The sequence below is a fragment of the Sander lucioperca genome, chromosome 2 (genome assembly GCF_008315115.2).
Source record: "Sander lucioperca isolate FBNREF2018 chromosome 2, SLUC_FBN_1.2, whole genome shotgun sequence".
In the NCBI taxonomy this organism is placed as follows: domain Eukaryota; kingdom Metazoa; phylum Chordata; class Actinopteri; order Perciformes; family Percidae; genus Sander; species Sander lucioperca.
This window is the reverse complement of record NC_050174.1, coordinates 27,713,667-27,735,026: the sequence shown is the minus strand read 5'-3', so window position 1 is coordinate 27,735,026 and position 21,360 is coordinate 27,713,667. Positions and strand designations below refer to the sequence as shown.

Here is a 21,360-nt window from a genome sequence, read left to right as displayed (position 1 = left end):
ATTTAAATACAGAAGCCGACAGTACTGAGTAAATGTACTTATTGACTTTGCTTCACTGCTGTTAATTGAGATTACGTGACTTTGTTCACAGGCAAAAACCTGAGATAACCTGAACATGCACTGCATTTATCTTGCTACTCTAACTCCTGCAATTACATGCATGTCTTTATTAACTTTAAAGACAAGTATAAATATTTTTTCATTCCTCCAGAGTGATACTTTCCTTGATCGCTTCCTTGTCATTACAGATCCAGTCAGTCTTGTTCAATAGTAGATTAGAATAGAATATATCTTTGTTGTCCACCAGGGTGGACCTTCGTCTTCGGCTCACCAAACACAAGAAGCAACAACATAAAGCATAAAAGGCAAAAAAATGTTGCTCATTGATCATAAACGTGTTGTTTAAGGGAGAGAACAGCAGTGCTCCTGTCTGGTGGGCAGCCTGTGTTCACAGTGATCGAGCTGCCATGCTCCACCTGACACAGACCCTCTGTGGGTGTCTCTGGTCCACAGAACTAACCAACCAATGAGCCTTTTCCAGAGAACGTGTGTCTTCATTGAGTTACAAACTAAGCCTAAATCCATGAATAGAACCCTGGCATATTCTTCAGGAGGCATAAGCTGGTTAGTAACTGTGCTAAGCAGAGTCAGCACAGCGTAGTCTCTGCAAGGTCTAGCATATTGGCCACAGTGAGGTTCAAATAGCTGGCCAGAACTCCTCCCGTGGTTTTACACAGTATGGAAGATATTGTCGCAGGCCGAAAATCATTTTGCATTTTCGTGATTGGCTTTTTGGCGCAGGCCTTGAGAATTTTATGATATTGGTACTGTGTGTGTGTGTGTAAAAAAATCCTTTTGAGGAGCACATTCTTTTAAAAGATGGGCTCTTAGACCGCCTGGCCTGTGGTGTTGTTGGAACTTTTATTTACACATTTTCCATTGCCTACATTTGACAAGGGTCCGGACCTTGTCCCACTTAAAATCAGGACATTGAGACCTGAACGTAAAACGGTTTGGTCTTTTAAAACAACGTTGCAGTCATTTCTTAGCAGAATCCATCATAAACATGTTTCTATGAATCGCCAGATATTACAATAAAGGTCAACAGAGGTGACCTGACCACACCTGAGGCAGGGAAGTGAAAATCAAACACTCCTGCATGGAAAGGAATCGCCCCCTTCAGGTTCAATCAATCAACCCAATTAGAGGTTATATGTATGCAGCCTTCAATCTTTTCCACTCCAAACATGATGTGTGTGTCCTGTAAGTTGATTTACTTCAATGTTCTTTTGATTGTCCTAATGCACACAATTTATGTTCATGTTTTGATGAATTGTTACTGAGTTTTTTTTATCTCGTTGCAGTGAAAATCGCACGCAACAAAGAAACTGAATTGAATCTGCCTTCTGTAAATAAATGCTCTGCTTTAACTGCCAGTCTGCTGACTGCGTCTCATTCATGCTGACACATATTGAGTCAACTCTCCAGTGTTTCCCTTCAGTAGATGCAGACAATGTATTGCAAAGTCAGTATGAGTGGAGCTTATCCCAGTACGCATGCACTGCTAAACACACACAGGTAATTTAAGCTTTAAATGTGTTAGGTTTACTTTGAGGCATTTTAAGTTTTATTTTGGTAGTGGGCTTGGCTGTATAGATTTGGCTGTAGAAGCTTAGTCTGTGGATGTCAGACACTAGTAGTGTGATGGGAAATCCATCTAAAAGTAAGCTGAACATTGTAGTTTTTTCTTTTTAAACGTTTTATTAATATTAACAAGCCTTTAAGTTCTTTTGGGTGCATCCATTTGTTTCAGTTCTATCCTGTGATGTGTACAGACTTTGGAAAGGGCCAGGACAATACATCTCTGGAGGTGCAATTTAAGAAATCAGCTAGTTACTGAATAATTGGTTCAGCCTTGAGCCTGAATTACCGTTCAGCCTTGCACTGTACCAGGAATGTTTACCATGTCAAATTGTGCCTATGGGACTATTTATGAAAATAGCCTACTTGTACATTTCTAACCAAAGAATATGTAGGCCTAGTTTACTTTAAAATAAAGTTAGATAGGGCAACGCTATAAGATGATTCCAACATGAAATGGAGCAATGGGAAGGCAATCAAATATGCAAAATAACTAGGAAAGAAATTATAGGCCTTTATTATAATGGCTGAACCATTAAAAAGCCAACATGTTTGACCACTGTAGACATGGAGCAACTTTAAAATGTCAAATTGGGCCAGTAGTTCCTTTATCAAATATAATTTCCAGCCCATTAAACTGGTTTCCATTCATACAAGAGAAGAAAAAGAGACACCCATAAAGTTGAACTGAGTCAGACTGTCACTCCACTGTAGACTCATCTATAGGCACCGATTCTTGCACAGTAACAGGAGCCAGCCCCCACCCCGTCAGGCTATAGGCTCCCTGTGCAACCTTCTGAGTTTCTGTGGTGGCGAGATTTGGCGTCCTCACTCTGGCCACGCCCCATTGCTGCAGTCGCCTAGGAAACGGGGCGTGGATAATACGCTTGTATGGCAGGTGACCGACGTGATTGGCTGAGGTGTCGTATGATAATAGCGTGCCATCGTTCCATCGGTACTAGTGAGCTGCAGGGAGTCCCTCGGAGTGTGTGTGTAACCGGCTGTCCATGCTCCACACCGAGAGGCTAATACCACCATACTCCTCTCTCTCTGAGTGTGTCTGTAGTCGGCTGTCTGTGCTCCACACCGGGAGGCTCTCTCTCATCACCAGTCCTTAACCCGCTAAAGGTAAGTTAGTCGCATCTCTTCAGTTAACAGTTACTGTTATGTTGCAAATAAAAAGACCTATATAAAGACTGGCGGCTGAATCCAGCCTAGGACTCTCGTCAAAAGTAGACCAGCCTGTCGGGGACAAAAGCCGCGACAAAGCCGCTCCGTTAAAAGCATCCAGCGGACATCATCTAAATGGCTGCGGCCCGCTCCAGCCGCCGCGGCCGCCGCGCAGTGTAGCCTGCTATAGGACAGGGACTCAAATAAAAGATATCAATCAACCGCATGAACACATAACATGTATTGTTGTTTCTATTCCCCCTGAAATATCATATGTATAGGCCTATTAAAATCAACGGTGGACTGTTTACCCTGGAGTAGCTAATGAAGTAGGCTGTATGGGTGATGAATTATTACTAGGCTATATGCGAAGTGAGTCACCAAAATACTTTTCGTGGGCATGTGTAATCTATTACTAGGCAGAATAAATGATTTATAAAGTATCTAATTTAGTAAAATAAACTATTGGTATTTAAGGTAGCATTCATGGTCCAGGAAATGATGTCATTGTTCTTCTTCTTCATAAAACTTATGATTGGAATTTTCATTTTTCTAAACAGCCTTGTTTTAGCCTACAATGATTTTTCAAATTGGGTTACATAATTAGAGATTAGACACTTTCTATGAGCCCATGTCGTTATTGCATTGTAAACATACTTGTGATGCATTATAATCTGCTTATAGCACCGTATTACTATAGTTATAAGCACTCATAAATATATCCAGAATGCTTCATAACAATAATCATGACACATTACAAAACATTTCGTTTTTTGTTTGATGGGTTATAGTAGAAATTGAGTAGAGTACTCCAATTTGAAACAACGTTTTGATGATGAACTATGGATGATGGACATTTGACTCATGATGATGAACTATGGATGATGGACATTTGACTCATGATGATGAACTATGGATGATGGACATTTGACTCATGATGATGAACTATGGATGATGGACATTTGACTCATGTAATGTTTCCCCAAATACCTCAATCTGAAGACTCAAACTAGTTCTACTTTACCTCTAGCTGTATAAAACGGCTCTTAACCGACAATAAGCACTGTACTAGTAGTACTGGTAAGGATGGACATTTACCTTTCACTAATGGGATGTTCCCCCCAAACTTTACTCACTCTAAACACTGGATTTATTTTAGATAATAGGATACAATGTACAGTATTACAGCCTAGGGCCTAACTTCCACTGGGAACAGGGGGGACATGCCCCCCCCCCCCCACACACACACACACACACACACACACACACACACACACACATACACACACACTTTTTAAAATTCTGTTTGTGTCCCCCAACTTTCAATCTAGTTTGCAATTATTTAATTTAAATTAGTCTCTGTGATTGGCCCCTATTTTAAGCAATAAAGAAAGCAAGACATATTTTTCTTATACATAGTTTAATAGCCTACTTTTCTTTCTGGCATCGGTTTTTCCTTGATTTTGTGTCACCATGGCAGAGACGGTTTAGAACCGAGACGGCCCAACTCAGAGTAGTTTCCTGTCTCTGTGTCAGGGTGACTCCGCCACGGCCACGCTGATGTTTCCACCATAAATTGGTTTATTAAAATGTATCAGAATGCAGGAAATGTGTGTGGAGAAGTGCTCAAAACGTCCTAATTTCCTAATCTAAGATGATTTTTGGTTGTGTCCCCTGATCACTGACATGCCCTGTTCACACTGGGAATACTTGTAAAGGTGTAGTCACCTTCAGCTGACATGTCTCTGACTGTGTTATTTGTAGCTCTACTGCACCATGCTGACCCGTCTGTTCCGTATGCACGGCCTCCTGGTGGCCTCCCACCCCTGGGAGGTGATCGTTGGCACAGTCACCCTCACCATCTGTATGTTGTCCATGAACATGTTCACCGGCAACGACCAGATCTGTGGCTGGAACTTTGACTGCCCCAAAACAGAGGAGGTGAGTGAATGAGACGATCGGTCTTTCCTCTCCTTCCACTTTCAATTTAGATTATATGTCACACGTAAGCAGTGACAGCATATGAATAAGTTTCCTAACCACACAGCTCTGACATCTCCATTAAAACTGAATATGCATTACCGTGACCAATAGCTATAAATCCTAAAAAAACATAATGCATTTTTATCTGCAGTGGAGCATAACTCTAGGGAGGAAAGTCAGTTAGTCAGTCAGTGAGTCTGCCACACCACTGCTCCAGGCCAGACTGAAATAACAGCTACTGGACGGCTCGCCATGAAACTTGGTACAATCGTTTCGGTCTCATCTGGCACCTTATCACTTACTGGCAACCAGGAAGTTACTGCTCCCAAGTTAACAGGTCAATCAGTGAGCTTAGAGGTGCTGGTAGGTGGAGAAGTGAGGAAGGATATTTCCCAAAAAGTCCTTCATTGAGGGTTGTCCCTTACTGAGCCATACATTTCTAATGAATATCTGCGACTTTGCCACTGATCAGATTTTCCTCTCTTTTTACAGCAAATTCTGAGCAGTGATATCATCATCCTGACCATCACACGCTGCATCGCCATCGTCTATATTTACTTCCAGTTCCAGAACTTGAGACAACTGGGGTCCAAATATATTTTAGGTAAATTATACATGGGCACATAAGATGTTTAGAAGATGTCAAAGGTTACAAAGATTCTGTGGCTGTGGAGCTGTGAGCCAGCTACATAAATCTAAAATGCAGCTCGTCTACTCTCTTGCAGGCATTGCTGGCCTTTTCACCATATTCTCCAGCTTCGTATTCAGCACAGTGGTCATTCACTTCCTTGATAAAGAGCTCACGGGCCTCAAGTAAGGACACACTCTGTATACTGTCCTTTCTTACCAGAATCTCTGTTAAAGACTCTCAGTTGATTGTTCTGTTCTGTCCTCCAGTGAGGCTCTGCCTTTCTTCCTGCTTCTCATCGACCTCTCCAAAGCGTGTACTCTCGCCAAGTTCGCCTTAAGCTCCAGTTCTCAGGTGTGAAGAAATATTCCGTCATCATATTGCAGCACTCTGAATGACATTCAACAGTAGCTCTGACTGATATATTGTGCTGTAATGTTTTCAGGATGAAGTGAGGGACAACATTGCTCGTGGCATGGCAGTACTGGGACCTACCTTCACTCTGGACGCCCTGGTGGAGTGCCTAGTGATCGGAGTGGGAACCATGTCAGGTACTTGCTGCCATTTGGCGTTTTCCACGTGTCATTACACCATGACATCACTGTCGGGTGTGATTACAGAAATGAAACAGGCTTTATACTGCTACTCTTTAAGAACGTGTAACTGTCGTTAGGACTGCTGCTGTCACAAATGTGTGAGTTACAACTCTGGTGTTGAGCTATGTATATTAAAGCAAAAAGAAGTGATCATGGAGTTGGAGGAGACAGAACAGAGCTTTAAGGCGACAGTACGCTTCAAACACACACACACACACACACACACACACACACACACACACACACACCTTTCCAACACTGGAATTGGGGGGGCTGTTTATGAAAACATTACTTCACACAGCGATTGGCTTTTGCCTCATATAATATACATATAATATACAAACAAATGTATTGCTCTAGCCTTTACCCTGCTGACACCAAACAGATTATCTGACCATATCTGTCAAGACGGTCCGTCCATTCAAGCAGACTCCTTAGCAAATCATGGGCTATTTTGCTTTTAGCTGACCAAGAGGAAATAGAAGAAGAGCAGCACTGTTGCAGCAGATAGTGACAGTGGCTCTCTGACTTGGTGATCCTGGTGATATAGCCTAAGCATCTGTCTTGTATCTTTCAGGTGTGAGGCAGTTGGAAATCATGTGCTGCTTTGGCTGCATGTCAGTCTTGGCCAACTACTTTGTGTTCATGACTTTCTTCCCTGCGTGTGTCTCCCTGGTGCTGGAGGTAAGGCTGCTGTGCTTCAGTGTGTGTGTGTGTGTGTGTGTGTGTGTGTGTGTGTGTGAGTCTTGCTAACGGTGTTGTGTGTTGGCTCGTGCAGCTGTCCCGTGAGAGTCAGGAGGGCCATCCTATCTGGCAGCTGAGCCACTTCTCCAGAGTGATGGAGGAGGAGGAGGACAACAAACCCAACCCTGTAACCCAGAGAGTCAAAATGATCATGGTAACTCCTTTCTTGCTTTATGCCTTTCTTTGTTTCATTTGAACATGTGTGACGTGTGATTTCTAACCCGTGCTCTGTGTGCAGTCTCTGGGCCTGGTGATGGTCCACGCCCACAGCCGCTGGATCGCTGAGCCCTTGTCCATCAACAGCACAGTGGGTATCCCACAGGTCGGCATGGAGCTGGACCACCTGTCACCCAGGAGGATTGAGCCAGAAAAAACGCTTTGGCAGTTCTACCTCAGCAGGTGAGGCTGGTGATATGCTTGCTTTTAACTCATGTGTGTGACGGCTACCCTGCCTCTCCTGCACGCATTCAAGGCATAAGTTGTTCATGTCCTCAGAAATGAATTTGATGCATCCACAAGTCGCAATATAGCTCATGAACAGTGGAGGCTGTATGTCAGGATATGATGTAAGAAGAGGTCAAACACTACTAGCAACACTTTATCGACATACCAAATATAGGGATTCATTTACCTTCTCAATTTCATGATATCTTATTGAGACTTCATTATCTTAAGAATTTCCAGATAGGAAATGATGTTACACATAGGCCTTCACTTAATCCTCTAGGAGTTTTGCTCTGACACTGTCAGATCACTTGGTGCTAAGGTAATGAGACATTGAAGTTGTGTTTACAATAGAAATGTGTGTTATGAAGATGTTAGAATTGATAGCTCAGCTTAAAGAGAACATCACAGTGTGTATTGAAGATACAACACAGTAAACTATTGGCAGCCCAGGCCAGTCTTCTGGAATCCACACTAAAAGGTGTGTTTGTGCCTCCTCCCTGCAGGATGATCACCATGGACATCGAGCAGGTGATCTGTCTGGCCTTGGCGCTGCTGCTGGCTATCAAGTACATCTTCTTTGAGCAGGTTGAGATGGAGTCTACGCTGTCACTGAAGAACCCCATCACTATGTCTGCACCGGCCCTGCCCCCCCGATGGCCCGCTGACACCTGCTGCAGGAAGGAGCCGGGCTGTCCCCGACCCCCCGCCCTCCCCCTGAGCGTGGCCGCCCCGGCTCCTGCCAACAAGGCGCAGAGAGGTGAGTGTGTGCCCAGTGATGCTCGGCAGCGGAGCAACTCGTGCAGCACCGTGGTACCCAACTCTGCCCTGTTTCCCCAGATGAGGTGATACGGCCCTTGTCTGTCCCGGCGGCTGAGCCCCAGCCAAAGAGCTTCTTTGTCATGGGGGAGGAGGAGGAGCGGCTCAAGTCGGAGACTGAGCAGCCAAGCCCCGCCACAGAGCCCAGAGACCTGGACCAATGTGTAGCCATCCTCAACAACCCCGAGGTGAGACATTTCACATAAAGCCTTTCATAGCTGATCCCTGGGCTAACCTCCTCTCAGGTGGCTGATTGGTTACGTCACTCCCCGCTCCCTGAGGTGTCTGTTTCATACGTAGAGCCGTATCCCACCAATAAGACTGCAGGGTCTGAGGTGGTTGTGTGATTTAACTACGTAGTAATGAGCTTAGTCACTCCACTCTCTCTTTGAGGCTGAAGCGATTAGAGCATGACGCCAGCAGAAAAGAAGTGATTCCACTGGCTCTGTGTGGCCTACCTTCTACTCAGTTCAGCGCTTTCTTAGACAGGACACATTGCTCCCACGCTGCACTGCAAAGGAATACATGTGACAATATTTCAGTCTGCAGCCAGCCTGCAGTGAGTCCAGATCCCTTTAGCAGCAATCATCACCGGCTCCCCCAGCAAAAAGCTGCAAACATATTGTTATAATCTATAATGAATATAGTATAAATCACCATCATCATTTATGTGAAACTGCTTTACTCAAAGAGAGATAATGTAGATAGTTTTTTGTTTCTTCAAATCTTAAGTGACTTTTTAAAATGTGTGACTGAGCACTGGTCCGACCTGACTGCGCTGTGGAGAGTAAGTCCCTGCGTGATTGTGTCTCCTGCAGCTGGGGGCTCGTTTCCTGAGTGATGCTGAGGTGATGCGGCTGGTCAGCTCCAAACACATCCCTGCGTACAAACTGGAGGCCGTGATGGAGAGACCTGAGAGAGGAGTGGCCATACGCAGACAGGTGATATCTGCCAAACTTCCCTCTCCCTCGGCGCTTTCCTCCCTGCCGTACACCGACTACGACTACTCCAAGGTGAAGAAACACACACACACACACACACACACACAACAATTATTCACATTCAAACCGACATTGCAATGTAATAGAACACAATTGTTCTTGTTTAATGCTACACAATCTCAGGGTCAGAAACACCTGGCTACGCTGCCCTACGCTTCACGTGAAATATGTGATCGTCAGAGTAGATGAAGAAAACGAGTTGTGTAAATGTGATGTGCAAGCTTTGATGCTCACACGACTACTGTGTGAAAAAGGCCACGGCCCAGTTTATGTGCCATCCACATGTTAACATCTGACATTGTTGAAGAGTAGCGTAGCTCCTTTGGGGAGTTGCTTGGTGCAGTGAGTGTTTGGTGGAGACATGGAGAATCAGAGCAGACAAGCCATTAGCAGTAAAGTTGTGGACTGGTAGGGAATATACAGCATGGGTTTCACTCTGACTAAGTGCTGCAGCTCCTCAGGATCGGTGAAGTTCTCAGGTCTGGTTCTCAGCGTAATGTCTCCCCCTCACTGTAACAACATGTTCACAATGAGGCTTTATATGGCAGAGCGGCAGAGTCAGTGTGCCTGCTAGTTTGTGTGATTGGTTACAAATCTGTCACTGACTGGAGATCAGTAAGATTCATATTTATTTTTCATATATTATTGTTCTCACCAGGCTGTTGTTCTGCAATGTTTCAGATTTTATTAAAAAGTTCAGTCATGATGATTTTATTACATGTTTAGAAGTTTTACTGTTTTAAAATTCAATAGCTAAATAAAATATATTGTTCATCTCATTTCATCTTTCTACATCAAAGAGCAGTTCATATGTTGACTGTATCACAGGTTGTGTTGGTGATACTGTAGGATGATTTCTTGCTTGAGTACAGTGAATAATACAGAAGATAAGGAATCACAATAGTGAAATATTGAAATATAAATGGAATTAGATGGTCTTCCTGTATCATTCAGCCCAGCTGTTTAACAAGCTGGTCAACGTTTCTACTGTCTCTGGTTTCTAGGTTATGGGCACCTGCTGTGAGAATGTGATTGGCTACGTGCCCGTACCAGTAGGCGTGGCCGGACCGCTGCATCTGGATGGGAAGCAGTTCCAGGTTCCCATGGCAACCACGGAGGGCTGCTTGGTTGCCAGCACCAACCGCGGCTGTCGAGCAATCGCTGTGAGTGTCACATATATTGATCAAAGTACTGCGGGGGACCAAATATTATGCATGCAGTATTGCTAATTGGCACTGAGGTGCAGACAAGGCTGCACAATCATTGTTGTGGAGCAGTAGCAGTACAGATTTCTCCAAATCTTCAGTGTGGTCATATTTCCAACATCCTGTGTGTGACTTGTGTTGCTGCAGCTGGGAGGCGGGGCCAGCTGTCGTATCCTAGCTGATAGCATGACTCGAGGACCCGTGGTGAGGCTGCCCTCTGCCTGCCAGGCTGCGGAGGTCAAGGCCTGGCTGGAGAGCACGGACGGATTCCAGGACGTCAAAGAGGCCTTTGACAGCACCAGCAGGTAAAACATGAACCCGGACATGGACAGGACCAGAATTCTGAGTGTGGGCTCAGTGTCCGTTGTGTGTCAGTGTGTTGTTCAGTGTGAAAGAGTCTGTGGTTGCTGTTGGCAGGTTTGCTCGGCTCCAGAAGCTGCTGGTTGGTCTGGCTGGGAGAAACCTCTACATCCGTTTCCATTCCAAGACTGGAGATGCCATGGGGATGAATATGATCTCTAAGGTAACTAACTATAATGGCTGTGTGTGTGTGTGTGTGTGTGTGTGTGTGTGTGTGTGTGTGTGTGTGTGTGTGTGTGTGTGTGTGTGTGTGTGTGTGTGTGTGTGTGTGTGTTGATGTCCTTGGCCTTGTTTGAAGCCTCCCATTATGCCTGCAGGGCACGGAGCAAGCTCTGAGCAAACTGCAGCAGCACTTCCCAGAGCTGCAGGTGCTGGCTGTCAGCGGGAACTACTGCACCGACAAGAAACCGGCCGCCATCAACTGGATTGAAGGCAGGGGCAAGTCTGCAGTCTGTGAGGCCACCATCCCCGCTAAAGTGGTCAGAGAGGTAGGAGGAGCCAAACTCTGTAAGGTCTTAACTGGCTTTACTTTAAACCAGTGGCCAGAAATGGAACAGAACTCCGTGGTATAGGAGACGTTCAGAGTTCTTTATTGTCCCTCAAGGGGAAATTTGATCTGCAGTTGGTGTTACAAAAAAGAACAACAACAAAAAACACAATAAACAAGGCATGAACTATCTTAGCAGCACACAGCAACAGATTGATTAAGAACAATGTCATCGCTTAATAGTGAACCGTGAAAAGTGATTTCTAAAGGCGTCACTAAGAAGGCCCAAAGTGACACTAATAAAAAGAGGTTATAAATGGACAGCCTTTAATAAAGATGCAGCTGCTGGCTTGGATTGCTGCACATTCTTTCCCTATTAAGAAAGGATGCTGCTGTGGCCAGGTTGGCTCAGTGGGTAGGGCAGGCGCGCATGTACTTAGAGATTTATGCCTTAATGCAGAGGTCCAGGGTTTGAATCCGACCTGTGATGATTTCCTGCATGTCTTCCCCCTCTCTCTCCCCTTTCTCACCTAGCTGTCCTGTCAAATAAAGGAGGAAAAGCCCAAAAAATTATCTTAAAAAAAAAAGAAAGGATGCTGCTGTTAGCCCTTCAAAACCCTTGAATATAGTTTCAGTGAATGCAGCAGTGGGTGCTGGTTCCCTGCAGTAGCTAACAGGAAACAGGATTCAGCAGGTAGGGTTAAAACTTTATATTCTTATTAAAACTAAACTAAACAAGCTTTGTTTAGGGTGTACGACATACACAGCTTCCTCCTACGGTGTTGTTAGTACATTCCTTCTTTGTGTTACTGTCCCTATGCTGCAGCTCAGCAAGGAAACTTCTGTCCTAAAAAGATACCCATGTGACTGCTGAAGCTTTATTAAGTAACAGATAAATATGTTCGTACAGAACGAGGACTGTGGCTGTATTCACTTCCATTGTAGACATGTTAGGAAGGGATATTTTAAAGGTCAGTAACAGGAGGAATAACTCCAGCAAGCAAATATGCTTCCAACGTTCATACGGGCATGTGAAGGTTGTTTTTAGACGGACTTGGCATTTTTTTGATCCTTTCATTTAAAATATGTTTCATGGGCAGTTCACGCTTGATGTTTTTAGACCTTACTCCGTTTGTATTGTATGAGCAATTGAAAACAAACCAACAGAGAAAATGTACTTCAGTACTTTGATCTGTGTCACTAACATTACAAAAGCACACAGAATGAAATGATGAATGGTAAAACTAGATTCCATATCTTGATCTGTACATTGAAATTGAATAGATAAATATTTGAGTTTTATGTATATGTATGAGTTCCTTTAGTATGTATTCATTAGAATCATCCTATCTCATATTGACTGTGTAACAGCAAAGTGTCGCTGTGCTGCAGGTTTTGAAAACGACGACAGGAGCCCTGGTGGAGGTGAACATCAGTAAGAACCTGGTGGGCTCAGCCATGGCAGGGAGCATCGGGGGATTCAACGCTCACGCTGCCAACCTGGTGGCGGCCATCTACATAGCCTGTGGACAGGTACAGTAGGAGGAAAATACTGTGTTTATCCCCATGTATTCCTGTGTTTCCAGTCTTAATGTATGTGGCTGTGTGTGTGTCCTCCAGGACCCCGCCCAGTCAGTGGGCAGCAGTAACTGCATCACTCTGATGGAGGCATCTGGACCCACAGGGGAGGACCTGTACATCAGCTGCACCATGCCCTCCATAGAGCTGGGCACTGTGGGAGGGGGCACCAGCCTACCCCCCCAGCAAGCCTGCCTCCAGGTACACACACACACACACACACACACACACACACATGCAAATGAAAAATAAATCCTGTTGGAATGAATGTAATCTTATGTTATCTGTATGTGTGTGTGTGTGTGTGTGTGTGTGTTTGTGTAGATGCTGGGCGTGCAGGGAGCCAGTCAGGACTGTCCTGGGGAGAACGCCCGACAGCTGGCCCGGGTGGTGTGTGCCACCGTGCTGGCTGGAGAGCTCTCACTGATGGCTGCTCTGTCTGCAGGACACCTGGTCAAGAGCCACATGACACACAACAGGTGAGAGCAAGAGCACCTTATTCACAGACTGACTGTTCATGTTCATTGGCCCAAACATCAGGAAGCTATGCCACAGACTAAAGGCTTTGTATCTATAATATACATTGCATATGGCCAGGTCTATTAATACTACAAACTGTTAGCTGAGAGATCTTTGTCCCAGTCAGTGTCACCATCTTTACATAAAGTAATACCAAGTGGCGGTGCGCGATCATGTAGCCTTGTATCATGTGGACGCGCCAACAGTTTTGTTGTCATTACTTAGAATTCCTCATGGGGGAGACAGAAACTACACACTATAGCTTTAACACACGCTCCCAAGAAAGTGAATCTCGGAGACAGAAGAAGAAGTTCTGGCTGTCTGGCACCGGTCTGGTCTTGGTCTTGTCTCAGTCTCGATACACTCTGGTCTTGGTGATGACTTGGTCTTGGTTTAGGTGGTCTTGACTACAACACTGGAGACAGCCATACTTAAACTAAGTGGCCCTATAATACTTGTGATCCAGATGCATTTATTTATGGCTCAGATCCTGGCAGTGTGCTCTGCAGGAGGGTCTGAACCTGCCCAATAATACAAACCAACGTGGGCTAAACCACCTGTTTAAGCCTTATTCAGCTATGCTATTGGCTTCCTTAGTATGCTGGAGCTGTGAGAACTGTTCTTGATCCCTGGAAAACTTTATATATATTTAATATATATACATTTGACACACATACATTCATCATGCCATTTACAGCGTTAGCCCATTTGCCATAGAAACACAATGTATCAGCAGTGTGTATTTGACATACAGCGTGTTGTGTCTGCAGATCCAAGGTGAACCTCCAGGAGACTCCAGGAACGTGCACCAAGAAAGCCTCCTGAGCCCAGTTACTGGACCCAGGAACATACTGTACGGACTATATGAAAAGGGACTAATCATTCACGAAGAAAGCAGAGCTCCGATGTCTTCCAAGTGCTTTCAAAGAGACACTGCTGTCATTTGACCAATCTCGCTGCTGGATATGAAAAGCTAATCAGACTGTCCTGTGGCAGTATATTCATTTTCTGTATCTGTGTGTGTTTTATGGGGCTGGCTCGGAGCACTTCATCACTGACTTCTTTTATTTCCACTTTTAAGAATGCTGTCAGGTGTTTGGGAAACAGACAGTTTGGGTTCTAATGACATACAGTATTTCAGCTGTCCTGTTGCCAAATGGAGCGTTGTGAACACAGAGACTGCTGCAGCAACTACTCCAGATTCTGCATTGTTCTTCATCAGGGTGCTTTCTCTGAAGCTAACAAGGACACAGTTCAGCAGTACTGCCAAGCAGACTCAAGTCCTGGTTCCACCTCTGCAGACAGACAGATTCAGGAATGAATGTATGAATGATTGATTATCTGGATCCTAGTGGCGCTTTAAAGCCAAGACTGCAAGCCTTACTTACAGGCAGTTCATCTCAGTACAGAACAGGTGAGGAGGACCAAATCATGAGTGTGTCTTTTAAATAAAGAGAAGAAGAAAGAGAAGGAAAGATAAATAAATAATGCTTCAGTTGCCTACATTGCTAATGGCGCCATGCAACAAATCATCGCCCCTTCATGTTGGGATTGAACTCTATAATTACCATAAAGAAACAAAAGCAACTCCCCTCTGCACTGTTTCACTACAGATGTGTGTGTGTGTGTGTGTGTGTGTGTGTGTGTGTGTGTGTGTGTGTGTGTGTGTGTGTGTGTGTGTGTGTGTGTGTGTGTGTGTGTGTGTGTGTGTGTGTGTGTGTGCATGTACTGTAACCCATCAACAAAGTGATGTCAGTGTGCTGATGCACCGTGCATCAGCTTGTGATGTGCTGCAGATGTGCTGCGGCTTCAATGAATTATATTATAGCGAGGCTTCCTGTTGTACCAGTGAATGGCAAATATTTTGGATATATTTTGTAATAAATCAAAAAGGACTTAACAATGACACATTGTCCTCTTATTATTGATGCTTTGTCATGAATTGCACTTAAGCTGGAATATGGAATGTAAAATGACGTGACAGTGAAGGCACCACTGAGAAGCTAAGGTTGATTGCAGCCGCAGTCTCTTCATGTGGCATGGCTTTGTTTCCCTGTTCAGAGTTAGTACGTTGTGCTAACATGGTGCATTACTGATTCATTATTGCATTCCCAACTATGTCCCTAAATAAATGTATTTCTAAATTAATAAAAGTGAAAGTATTCCTAAAAAAAATTTAAACCATCAACAATATATTTTTGCGCAAGCCAAATTAACACAAACTAATGACTAATTACTATTGAGAGAGTGGGACACTTAATCTGGCTCTGCTCAACAGTTCATCCTCTGGAGTTTCTTCTTGTTCCTATTTATTAAACATTATAAACATTTCCTTTTAAATTGGTAGTTAATGAGAAAATTAGTGTTGTAAAAGTAATTTACAACAATATATCAGAATTAAATGATCATTGTGTGGTTCTGACTTTTTAAATCAGTCTGCACTTCCTGGAACTAATGGCTGGAAGAGTGGAAACTTTACGCAACAGCGTGGTTTAGAAAGTGGTCAGCAGAAATGTATCTGTCAAACGTTACATATATTAGTAGTAAATAGAATTCATCATTCTTTGGATCTTAAACCTGGGTGTTTGAATCCTGCAGGTGTCCTGCTCTGAGATCTCCAGTGGCCTGGTTTGGCCCAATTTAGCCCAGGAGTCCAGCTTTAGCACAGATCAATCTAATCAATGAATGACAGCTGTAGGTTAGTGAAAGTTTCACTTCTAATGAGATTACAGGGATTTAGTTTTCTCCCCTTTTCCCCACATCCTGTCCAATGATCTCATCAGCAGAGTCCGAGCTCCTCCACTGATCTGTCACCAGAGAAGCTGCCAGCCAATCAGATGAGGGCCCAACACATCTCACCAGTTGGGAGCGGACTGATTGGCTAACCCCTGGTAGGACGGTTTATGAATAATGTGGAGTGAGCTGCTCTGCAGAAAGAGAACAGGCAGGGCTTCACATCTCTGTTCAACACTTATGGGACACGAATAGGCACATAGCATGAATACTGTATGTAGTACTGCCTGAGTTACTGTAAATGAAATACATGTATGTAGTACTGCATGAGTTACTGTAAATTAAATACATGTATGTAGTACTGCATGAGTTACTGTAAATTAAATACATGTATGTAGTACTGCATGAGCTAATGTAATTAAGGATGTGAGGAAAGTACAAGAGTGAACAGTATATCTCACCTATGCTTTAATACAAACAAAAAGCCATTAAACTCTGCTGTTACTTATGAAAACACTATAACACAAAAACTGCAAAGGCTCATGTGAGTACTTTATGCAATGCCTTTTTTGTGTGTTTGAAATCTTATCTTGTTTTTATTTATTTACTGCTGCTGCACTGATTGCCACCAACGTAATTTTGTTGTGTTCATACAATTACAATAAAGTGTCTTGAATCTTATTAGGCATGCTCAGGTATTCTCCCCACTGGTGTTCAGTTAAACAGGCGGCCCAGTCACTGCACAGAACAACAATCACTTCAGGCTGTTTTTTGGCTGTTCAGATATTCTGCTGAATCATGGAGACTGATATAAATCTTAGTAATGGCATGATGAAGAAATGGTCTGAAAGAAGCATTGTTACAGCACATGGTGCTCTCACACAGCATGTCCTGGATCATAAAAACAACACTATTTAGAAAGCATTTTGTATCTGAGGAACATAATGGAAAAGTGAAACAGTGCAGTGAGCAGCGCTCAGTATTCAGTACACAGTACCACAAGCAGTGTTAAAGCAGCCCTGAGGCGCTCAGTGAGCTGCTTCCACATGCACACTGTGTGCACACTCTGCTGTCAGCGCCATGCAGACAGCCCTGTGTCCAGGCTGGCTGTCCCGTCACTGCACAACACTGGACACTCCCATCACTTGCCGAAACTTATGGTGCTACTATTTATTTTCTACACAGTCTCACAGACTGTTATGTGTTATTCTGTAGAATTTGAATTGCTCGCTTTAACAGTACTCTTCATGGGAATACACCTGATGATGGTGTATTTTGGGCTGGACGTAAATGCATCCTTGCATATCATTGTGTATATAGCACCCAGCCCTTTATGTCCTCTGAAGTAGCTACAGGTTGTCCAGAATGATCTTATTCCACTCGGTCTGACAGTATCATATCTGCTGTATTATTGTGTGTCATCTGAAAACTGGAATTTTAAATAAACTTCTGTGGGTTTGAGAAAAAAATTTCTAAAAATATTTACAGTTTGTCATTTTGACGTGCAATTTCAGTTTTGTGTAATGTGATCATCGTGGATTATTATGTGTAAAATTGCAAAAATACCATTCATCCATGCATGACGGCGATTTAAAACTAATTCACTTCAATAAAGATAACTATACATTCTATTGTTGTCATGAGCATCAAGGCGTGGCGGCGCTGCGGTGCAAATTCAACTCATGTTTAGTACATGTTAACCATAGACTGTATGTTAACTCAAAGACTCAAAACACAAAAATATAAACGTTGGAGGCCACTAATTGGCGCACAAAGTCCTTGAAATCCATTCTGCAGTTAGCCTCATACAGCCATGGTAAAAAGAAAACAAGGCAGTTTAATTGATTTTGGTTTTACTAAGAAATTGTGTAGTGATGACATTAACAGCACAACTGATTCACCTGCTGCAAGCCCTGTTAGTAAACCTCCTGCCGGGGGGCAACGCAAGAAGAAGATGAAGAAATAATGTCCTCGCTGGCTGAAGATGGGGGTGGTAACAGCTCGTCAGAGGCCGGTCACGTCTCGTCACGAGGCCAGCAGTGGCGGGACTGGAGGAGCTGATATACATGGCTGTTTGTTAACCCTTGTGTCATCTTTAACCCTTGAGAGAGATTATCTATTGGTTGATGGAATTGCTGACAGTATAACGCCTTTGCATTTTAAGCAAAGTCACACTTGACCATTGGCTGCATCCTTTGTTTTATTCAGAATCGATGCAAGTAACAGCTGCATGTTTTTCACTTCACCTTTTCACATTTTAATAGCAAAGTTCTTGGTTATTTTCAGGCTGGGGGCAATTCCAGGTGCAACTTCCAATACACTTTTGTTTGCAGAGTAAAGTTGAAGCTCAAACGGAACATGTTAGAGACCGTTTCCCCTGCAGGGAGATCAACAACTAAAACCTAAGTGTTGCTCCTCCAAGAGGCCTCAGACAATCCTGTAACTGCAGTCTGCACACACTGTGGACACACAGCACTTTGTTCAAATGCCAACACGCTGCTGGCAAAACGGTTAAGGATGGAAGCTTGGGGTGCGTTGCTTAGGCCTAAATGAACGGAGGAATTATGGTATTCTTCGGTAGCCTGAGTAACTTTAACAGTTGTTCATGTGAAATCTCAAAGACAGCCTGATGTTTATAGACTATTTGTGGGTGGCTGTTTGCTGTTTGACCTATCAGTTCCTGTCGATAAAGTATAATAGGGTAAATCCTGTATAGTGCATACACTTGTAGCTGTTATGTATCTTTGTAAGTCATTGTAAGTGGCAAGCGTACGAACCCCAGTGAAGAAAAAAAAAGTGTGCTCCCCCAAAGGCCACGGTATAGTTCGAACACTGCTGGGGGGATTGGACGTACTTCATAGAAGCAGGTGCCTACTGGGATGTTGGATTCAGTATTAAGTATATTAAGTATAATTCGATTCAATATGAAATATGAGTGCATTTTATTTATTCTCAATGACAGAATTGTTGGGGTCTTACAATCATATATTATGGAGGCCAACACATATTGGTATCAAAGGAAATGAAAGTGCAGATAAGATTACAAAGGAGGCCACACACAAATTGTTGCACTGTTTTGACAGTTAGTGTCAGCAACACAGAAGTTATTAAAGGAAGAGATTAAAGCAATAGGAGGAGGAAGAGAGGAAAGGACGAAGGTTTTACAGAGTTCAGAGGAAAGTGGGAGACATGAGGAGCGCAGGAAGGAGCAGGAGAGATGAGACGATGATATCAAGACACGCTGGACTAAACAGCACACTGTTTAAAATAGGTCAGCATAATAGGTAGATGTGATCACTGTGGGCAAGAAGAAACAATAGAGCATGTTATACTATATTGTCAAAAATATAAGGAAGAAAGAAGAATTAGATTCAAAACCTCACAGAGATAGAAGTATAGTGTGATCTTATGGATATTCTACAAAAGACCTCAAGAAATGAGTATTATCGCGTATTGTTTCAGTATCAGAATATATTTTAGTAGCTATATAGACAAATTATTATGATTGGGAAGATTTAGCAGGTTTTAGTATAGAGAATCTTTAATTGTCCATAGTTTTAGTCATAGAGCATCTTTAATTGTACATAGTTTTAGTCATAAAGAATCCTAATTGTCCATAGTTTTAGTCATTAAACATACCTGATAGTGTGATCCACACTCCACACCAGCTGGTGGCGGTAATGCACCAAATCGTTGTTTACCAACCGACAATAATGCTCAACGAAGCCGAGGCAGGAAGCAGCAGAGAAGCAGCAGAAGCCCCTGAGAAGCCCTCAGCAGCCTCGTAGACAGTTAAAGAAAGTGGTGGACCCATTATAGACTACAGTCATTGGGTGGACATCATGCTGTTCTTCACTAAGTCTCCATGTATTTATTGGCAGATATGTCAGCATGCGAACACACGGCTCAACACGGTGAACCCGCACACACTCAGGAACCTGTTTACCCAGGTAGCAATAGCTCCATAGCATAGCATAGCATATCTATCTAACTAACGTTATTGTGTCCATAGTAGCTGACGACACACGCTGCTATGTAGCTAAGTTGATGTCATGTGGCTAACGCCAGTTGTTGCATCATATGTCATAGTTTACTAAGTGATTTAACTTGCATATTGACGCTATTTAATATTCCAGCTCAGGAGCTTGTCTCGTCCGTCCACTGCGCATGCGCTGCACCCCATCTGTCGGCCACACAACAAAGTAAGTTCTGCCACCACCAGACTCCATTCACAAGTCGCGCAGTTTAAGGAAACACCTCACAGTAGCCTACAATCCCAACACACATATTATATGTAACATGTTATCTTAGAAACGCCATGGAAATAAATTATATAAAGGTGCATACATTGCAGATAAAATGTGAAAATAAAATAATCCAAAGTGTCTTTAGATAACTGATTGTGATGATCAAGTTTGTTTAGTATGTGACCTGAGTTTTTCTGTCAGTGGTTTGAGAGCAGAGTTGATGGTGACAGGTGGAGGAGAAACATCCATGTGACATCACTAAGGCTGGAGAACCCCCCCCCTGTTCATACCAGGTAACCCACAGTTACTTCCTTTTCTAAGCATCAGCCATCTGGCCGGCCTGAATGGTTAGACTAACATGTAACTGTGTGTCCCTGTCCTCCAGCGAGCTGTCTGAAGCAGCGTACGAGAAGCTGGCAGACGAGACGCTGGACGCTCTGACTGACTATTTTGAAGACCTGATGGATGAAGCTTTCACTGGAGCAGAGTACGATGTCTTGTTCTCTGTAAGTCAGGCTATTTCCTGTTCACTTTGGAACGTCTGACTGCAGTAAATGTTGTTGTTACACACTTCTAATAGCTTGATGGGCTTCAGTTGATCAGGCCACTCACCTGAGAGCAAGGTAACTGGCTTATTATCGTGGTTATATTTTTTGTGTGACATCACCTAAAGCAGTTTATCAGACTTCACACAGCTCCCTCGAGCCATAAAAAAGGCTTTATACAATTTTTTCCACAGCTGCAGTAGAACTCCACAACACCTGAAATCACGCTGCCCCCCTTTAACCTCCTGTAGACTTTAATGGTGACTGTACAGCCAAACGTTGGTGGTTGCTCCTTCTCAAACATTCACTCTAGGGCTGTCAAAAATGATGGTTTAAATATATTGGAATCTACTTTTGCACATTTTGGCCATAAGAGGGCAAACCAATACAACATAACTACTTGTATAGGTAGATTTATTTCAACGTATAAAAGATCTTAATACATTACAAAATAAACTAATAAGAAAAGTCTTATTTATTGTTAAACCATAGCAGACCTCTCTCTGGAGCATGCAGGAGGCAGGACACGACGCAGAATACACCGCGGTCACGTTAGTCAGTTTGTAATTTGAATAACTCTTGCCGTTCCTTGAATTGTCTGACGATTTTGGCATCGCTCCTTACCGACAGAGGTTCTGAATCTTGTTGTCTCGCCAGTCA

General features: G+C 43.5%; 1 protein-coding gene and 1 long non-coding RNA gene across 3 annotated transcripts; one reads left to right on the top strand and one right to left on the bottom strand.

Moving 5' to 3' along the window:
• Window positions 1–2,584: 2,584 nt before the first annotated feature.
• On the top strand, window positions 2,585–19,837 carry hmgcra (3-hydroxy-3-methylglutaryl-CoA reductase a). 2 transcript variants are annotated; one of them, XM_031300448.2, is made up of 20 exons: window positions 2,586–2,769; window positions 4,576–4,752; window positions 5,287–5,398; window positions 5,520–5,607; window positions 5,692–5,776; window positions 5,868–5,973; window positions 6,596–6,702; window positions 6,797–6,916; window positions 7,001–7,161; window positions 7,713–7,966; window positions 8,047–8,213; window positions 8,844–9,038; window positions 10,031–10,189; window positions 10,379–10,536; window positions 10,649–10,754; window positions 10,909–11,079; window positions 12,471–12,611; window positions 12,699–12,857; window positions 12,981–13,135; window positions 13,946–14,600. In XM_031300448.2, exons 2-20 carry the CDS (start codon window positions 4,588–4,590, stop codon window positions 13,998–14,000), a joined length of 2,664 nt encoding a protein of 887 aa, XP_031156308.1. In that variant the 5' UTR covers window positions 2,586–2,769; window positions 4,576–4,587; the 3' UTR covers window positions 14,001–14,600. The 2 variants fall into 2 exon arrangements, with proteins under 2 accessions (XP_035854878.1, XP_031156308.1); XM_035998985.1 differs by lacking the exons at window positions 12,981–13,135; window positions 13,946–14,600 and adding an exon at window positions 19,676–19,837 and having other exon boundaries at window positions 2,585–2,769.
• Window positions 5,236–14,478, bottom strand: LOC116050417. The gene is made up of 3 exons (XR_004105089.1): window positions 14,356–14,478; window positions 8,762–8,777; window positions 5,236–5,250 (listed from the first exon to the last, which is right to left on the bottom strand). It is a non-coding gene; the product is annotated as an uncharacterized LOC116050417 (long non-coding RNA).
• Window positions 19,838–21,360: the final 1,523 nt, after the last annotated feature.